The following is a 6803-nucleotide window of genomic DNA, read 5'->3' as shown; positions in this document are numbered from 1 at the left end:
GATGATATGTTTTGAAATATGACATGCTTGAAATCCAAGTATGAGTTTTCTCAAATGAATATATCTATAAATATGTATTTTTGGTATGATCGATCGACCCCCACTTGCTGAGTGTTTCCCAAAACACTCACCCCTTACTTTTCCTCCCAGATGACGAAGATGACGACTTAGATGAGCAAGAACAAGTCATGTCTTGGAGATGGGGATGAAGATAGTTTTGAGATTTTATAGTTATTATACTGATTTTTAAGTTATAAGGCGTTTCTGCAAAGTTTATTCCAAATTTGGAAATTTTGAGTTGTACAGAATATTTATTTTGGAATTTATTCATGAAATATATTGGTTTTAGTTAAATTCTGTACTAAGAGCCTAGTTGTTTTCGAATTTTGTTTGAAAGCAACGGCGATGTCACCCGACCACGGGAGCGGGGCGTGACACCAACTTTCAGACGGTCCTCGTTCCCAAAGATGAGCATGTCTCCTAAAGGACAAGATACGAACATCTCGTGTTCATCTTGAAATGCATCTCTCGATAAGCTTAAGACGCGAGACGCTAGTTCCTTGATTGCCACATTCGTCGGGGCACAAATGAGAGTTCTGATTTTCATTCTCAAGAGATTATATAGCAAAACACTCAAGGTTTTCGTCTTTCCAGTCCCAGGTGGACCCCACATGAGTTCCACAGAAGCCTTGTGGTTACATCCAGTTCTAACTTGAGAAGCCAAAATCGCATTGTTTTGTGATTCATTTAACAGGGATGATGTGGTTGGTTCACATTTTACTTCCATTTGACTACGGATGTTGGCTGGGCAAGACTCGCAATCGTCCTCATCCTGTTCCACACATATATGCACATGCAAATTTGAAGCAATTCGATTTTTGAAAACGCAGAATTAATTTCCCATCAAACAGTGCCAACATGGATGCATGAAAGTTTAAGTTAAAATGAAAAATCCACACCCTACAGGCATAAAAGTTGCGCTTTGATAACCTTCAGAGATCTTCTTTCAAATTTAAATCCACGATTTACTAATAGAATAAAGTTAATGTTTCAAGATTCGACGTATACATATACACACACAATGTATTTTCAGCAGTGGAAGAACCTTTGAAAAATGACAGAAACAAAGCAGGGGTGGAGATAGCAAGGACTAGTAGTAATGTCGTTCTGACTATATTATATTTGTTTGTTTGATTGCAATGCATTTGACCCCTTCAAATCAGCAAACTTACCAACTCATTCGTGCACAAGATTTTCTCAACAATACTCAAATTTTTACGCATGCGCAATGCATTCCATATTCTTCTGTTTGTTGCCAAGTTCGCCAAGAAAACAACATACAATGATTTGCTTTGTATCTGATCTCCAACATCAATGCCCATCTCCATTTTCACTTTGAAACTGGGTCTGTTCTTACCATCTGATATCTGTGTCACAGACGCGAGAACGAATTTCCAAAAATCAACACGGCCAAGATCAGAAACAGATTCAGGTTTCAAATCTGACAGCAGAAGAATGTCACCGGGCAAGGTTCTTCTGTAAGGCTCCTTCCCGGTTATCCTGTTTCTCCAAAAATCGACTACAACTGAATGCAAACATTTCCCATGCTCTGTTAGAGAAGTCACTTCAGCAAATGGAGCTTTGTAAATCGTTTCCATGGCTGAAGCAAGCTCAGCTCGGGTTTCTTCCAGCAAGGGGAAGACATATGAACCGAGATATCGATCAACGCTTTTAAATGATTCAGGAATTTTCTCCACCTGAATGGCAAATAGAAAAATTGTATCTAACAAATGACAAATGAAAATATTGCAAATTTTTTCAAAGAAATAGATAGTGAGTCAGTCTACAATATTGATTTCCACAAAACTTCTTCAATTGAATGTGAACATCTATCTAACAATCAGGCGATCGATGCAAAGAAAAGGCAGCTCAATGATCTTTTATCCAAAAATCTAGCAAAGAAACAAGAAATATCCGTATGGGTATCTCAATGACATTTAATAGTAACCAACAGAGAAAGAGTACTCGAATCAAAGTTCATATGACTTAATTATGCTGAGTTCAGCTTGATTTCTAAAATCAAAACCAAAAAAAAAAAAAAAAATCAATCTTTATTATTCGGAATACTTAAATAAACCACCAAATGAAGCAACCGTTAATGATCAAAGACCTGATTTTTGTACAGATTGTTATCTAATATTTCTTCAGGAGACCATGAGAGCACCAAATCAGTGAACTCATCTTTAGATCTCCTTCCCTTCATTTTGCACTCAAGAGTTGTATCTGGAAAACAGAGACCATCAAACGCAAAATGATCTCAAAACTGCTTCATGCATCAAGATTCAATTGAAATCTTAGCGGGTAAGTTTTCTTGATGACGAAGGAAGATGGAAACAAGAAAATGAGGAAAAATGATGAGGCAAGTATTATTTATCAATGCTCCAAAGTAAATTAAAGGGGAGCTGCTGGCATTTTGGTAAGAACAGCAAGTCTTGGTCAATAAAAAAGATTAGAGTATCGTACTATTCAAAGACCCCTCCATTAACAAACAAAAAAGTAACAACACTGCTGAGACAGAAAAAAGTTATTAAAAAAGGAAAGAAAAAAAAAAGTTATCAAGTGTGTTATTATCAAAGAACTATTGTGATGCCTTAGCAGGCGTTTTTTAGAAAATAATAATAATAATAATAATAATAATGATGATGATGATGATGATGATTTTTTAGAATTATGATCATTTTTATTGACTTCATCTTCATATAATTCACACATTTTCAAACAGATTTTTTTTGATCTCTCAAACAGATCCATGTGGATTTTGGTAGAATTTTTGTAAGATTTTTATAAAAATCTATACATTTTTTCATGGAATTATATATGGAGTCTGTATTTTTAATTATAACTTTTTAGTTTACATTGATTTCTTTAAAATATTAAATATTTAACAATAGATAAAATTTTCAGTTTGAAATAATTTTTTTTATTTATTAAGTAAAATAAAATTTACTTATTTAAAATTTAAATCTTTAAATCCTTACATGTACATGTGTGTATGTGTGTGTATATATGTCGGCTTCTCTGTATGTTCATAAATTTTTGCAATATGTGTCATTGTATTAAAACATTAACTTTGTGTTTGATTTTAAAATATATATCTTCACGTGAAAAAATATTTACAGATATTATTTACAGTTGTTTAAATATAATTTTTGAATATGGTCAAATATATATATATATATATATATATATATATATATATATAATTTTTGAATAAAATATTATAGTTTACAAAATAACAGTATATACGAAAAAATAATTTTAACAATAATTTTAATTCAAAGAGTTAACAAAAAAAAATTATTTAATTTAAAAATTATTATTACTTTCAGTTTCATGGAACAACAAAATTTCATGATTTTCATACATGTGGTATAATAACTTAATTAAAAAAAACTCGTAATTATAAGTTGGTTTTGATTTCAAATCATTTTTTGTGATTTAATATTAATTTAGAAACTCTTCGTACCTGTACTCGGGAAAAAAAAAACGAAAAGAAAAAGAGTGAAGTTAAAAGGAAAAAAAATAATTAACTAGTGCATTTGGTATGGGCAGAGTGAGATAGAGAGAGAGGAGGAGATGAAACGTTTTTAAAATCCATCTAAATCATTGGGTTGGATCAAAGCCAATTTTTTACAATTTATAATTGTATTTTATACTTTAATGTTTGTATGTTAATGAATTTTTAGATTTATTAAAAGTTTATTGAAATTTTGAATACTCATTTAAGATTGAACGTTTATTGTTTTACCAAAAGCTATAGCTAATTAGTGTTAACGATACAACTCAAATTTTTTAAAACGCACAGTAGTCCAAGCATCATGGTTCGATCGTTCTACTTCTATCCAACAGAGACAATTATTGTATCCAACACCCATAGAAGTTTGTAGAGTTTTTAAAAGTCGGTGTTGAATATCACTTAACTTTTAAAAACTCTACAAAAATAATTTTTGAATATCGCTAGATTTTTATAAAATATAGAAAAGTTTGGATTGAATACCTCTTAATTTTTAAAATTATAAAAAAATAATTAAAATTTATTAAATCTCCTTTATTAAATCTACCCCTTAATGTAAAATGAAACTCAATGATAAATATAATTTCAAAAATGAGGGAAAAAAAAGGATGGGGGTGGTTGGAAACCTTGGTTTCGGTGATAACAAGCAAGGTGTTACATACTTGTGCTTTTATATTTTCAAATATCAAATCCGTTTATTTGAAAAATGATTTGAGTTCAAACTTTATTTTCTCTACTTACATAAGTAATCACTTGAATTTGTGAAAAATGAGAGAAGTAATATCATTGTCAGATCATTATTTTTCTATGTGAATACCCTCTACAAGTTTAAATCTTTTTAGAATCATTCGATGAAGGGATACATCATAAACTTAATTTTTTTGGGATCACAATGATATTTTATAACTTCTAGATCTACTTACTTGTTGAGTATATATGGTGGCAAAAGTAGAGAAATATGAAAGATGATTTGGCCGAGTTCATTTTTTAATTATCTCATCTTTGTGAATGACTAAAAATTAGAGCACGTGATATTTTCAAAACTTACCCTGGCTTATTTTTAGGAAAAATTTCTTTTTTGGTCATGTATGTTTGCCACTTTACGATTTCGATCCTCTATATTTTCAGATTTCAGTTTTAGTCCACTATCTTTGTTTTTTTTTTTTGGCAATTTTAGTTCTTATTCAGATGTGACGCTAATGTGTGAACAATGCAGTGCTGATTTGGAGCTAGCGTTTATAGTGCCACGTAAGCATTTTCGAATAAAAAATACTAAAATTTCCAAAAATCTGAACATGCAGAACTAAAACTGAAATATGAAAACATAGAAGATCGAAATTGCAAAGTGACAAATATACAATACCAAAATTGCAGTTTTTCCTTATTTTTATTTCGACATTGTTGTCTGAAATTTTTTTTTTTTAATAATCAAGCGATGATGAAAATTCATTTTGTGAATACATATTTACATGAAGTTATTTTATTTGTTTTTCACCCCTTTATCTTTACAAAATTCTTTTATTCAAACTTTGAGATGAGCTAAAATGTGTTCTTAGATTTTTTTTATTTAAAACCTTTTTTATTTTCACAGAAAAAGTATGAGAAATATGTTAGATAAAATATGATTTTTTACATTACTTGAGTTTCAATTTTATATTTTTATCCAAGTTTTTTGGTCATAAAAAAGGGAAGATTGTTGGGTCTAGAAATGCAAGTAATCTTGATTTTGATGATAACAAAACTTGTTGTGCAGTTGAAAGATCACATTTTGAAATTTTTGAGATGATAAAATCGAATTCAACTAAGGTGAATTTCTGGAGAGCTGAAGTATTTTGATAATATATTGTAGCTCGATGATCCAAATGAGTGACTCTCAAAATCGTTGAATTATTCATATCTCAAATCATTTGGACTAATTCGAATGTTTGCTTGACCAAACCATCGCCTCAAAATTGATATGGATGAACTTATAGCAGAAAAAAACTTGATAGACCAGCTCTGGTTTAATGGTCATATCTCTCGACTCAATTATTCAAATAGAATGATTCAGTATGAGTTTCAAAGGTAAGAACATGATCTAAAAATCATCTTCACAAGTAAAATTCTGAATCGAAGCCTAACAAGTTGATAAATTATGTTGAATTTGCTGGTTTTGCACAGGTTGCTGACAGAGTTCAAGATTGTATACATTCTAGTATTTTGAGCATATATCTCTCATACAACTCGAAATTGAGTGATTCTTGATTCCATGAAAAGCTAAGACAAAGGGATACAATCTCATGTTTATCACTTTTCTAGAAATAAATTAATCAAAAGATATTATCACTTGACCGAAAAAAATCTACTCGCCCGATGAGGTTCTCAAATGTTTTGTTCATGCCTGGTATTTCAAGCATAAATTTCTCATATAAAATCCAAATTGAGTGATTGTTGATGAGTTGGAAAGCGACGATAACGGGCTAAAACTTTCGTGTCCATTACTTTACCCAAAATCAACTATCAAGATCTATAAGCACTCGACCGGACAATATCTACTCGCCCGGTGAGGCTTATGCAACCGTTTTGATCACTCGACCGTTTTTTAGTAGGTCTAGTATTTCGAGCATAACTCTTTTGTATGAAATCCAAATTGAGTGATTTTGATGCGTTGGAAAGCAAATAAAAAGAGCTAAAACTTTCGTGTTCATCACTTTGCCCAAAAATCAACAAATCAAGAATTATAAGAACCAGAACAAACAACATTCACTCACCCATTTTGCTCATGTGACAGGTTTTCTCACTCACCCATTTTGTTCTCAACCAGTCGAGTACTCACATGTCTTGTTCTCACCTATTGAATTCTTCTCAACTGGCCAGCAACTGTCCAAAAACGCAAATATGATCGTTGTGTTGTCAGAAACAGTACAAAACATTTACCAACAATCATATTCTTGTATCTAAAGTCTATATCACTCTTGGAGACTATAAATACAACATCTTGAATATCAAACAAGAGCTTTTTGATGTAGATCAAAAGAATTGGCAAATTATACAATAAAAAAAAAGCTAGAATGAGAGTAAACCCAAGAAAGTAAGGTGTGAGGAACAAGAAGAGAGATGAGCTTTCAAAGTTAAATCCTTCACACCAAATCAAGTTTGTAAAAAACTCTTTCATTGTCAAGTATTGAAGAATACATCATTTTAAGAGGGCCCAATCACACAAAAGACAGTGGTTTGATTCCCCGAGTTT

General features: G+C 31.2%; 1 protein-coding gene across 1 annotated transcript; it reads right to left on the bottom strand.

Annotated features, from left to right (window-relative positions):
* Positions 1–361: 361 nt before the first annotated feature.
* Positions 362–2461, bottom strand: LOC140861111 (uncharacterized ATP-dependent helicase C29A10.10c-like). Its single transcript, XM_073264114.1, has 3 exons — positions 2171–2461; positions 1233–1757; positions 362–832 (listed from the first exon to the last, which is right to left on the bottom strand). The coding sequence occupies exons 1-3, from the start codon at positions 2261–2263 to the stop codon at positions 362–364; spliced, it is 1089 nt and encodes a 362-aa protein (XP_073120215.1). The 5' UTR covers positions 2264–2461.
* Positions 2462–6803: the final 4342 nt, after the last annotated feature.

This window comes from Henckelia pumila, chromosome 4, assembly GCF_033568475.1.
Source record: "Henckelia pumila isolate YLH828 chromosome 4, ASM3356847v2, whole genome shotgun sequence".
NCBI lineage: Eukaryota > Viridiplantae > Streptophyta > Magnoliopsida > Lamiales > Gesneriaceae > Henckelia > Henckelia pumila.
Note: the sequence above shows the minus strand (reverse complement) of the source record. Positions and strands in the feature narration are given on the sequence as shown.

Bases quoted from the DNA above. Each gene is read 5' to 3' on its own strand.
- LOC140861111 (XM_073264114.1), bottom strand. From the start codon at position 2,263: ATGAAGGGAAGGAGATCTAAAGATGAGTTCACTGATTTGGTGCTCTCA. The intron at 1,758-2,170 runs GTCTTTGATCAT...TTTGCCATTCAG, and splicing joins ACAATCTGTACAAAAATCAG to GTGGAGAAAATTCCTGAATC. The intron at 833-1,232 runs GTAAGTTTGCTG...TGTGTGGAACAG, and splicing joins TCTTGTGCACGAATGAGTTG to GATGAGGACGATTGCGAGTC.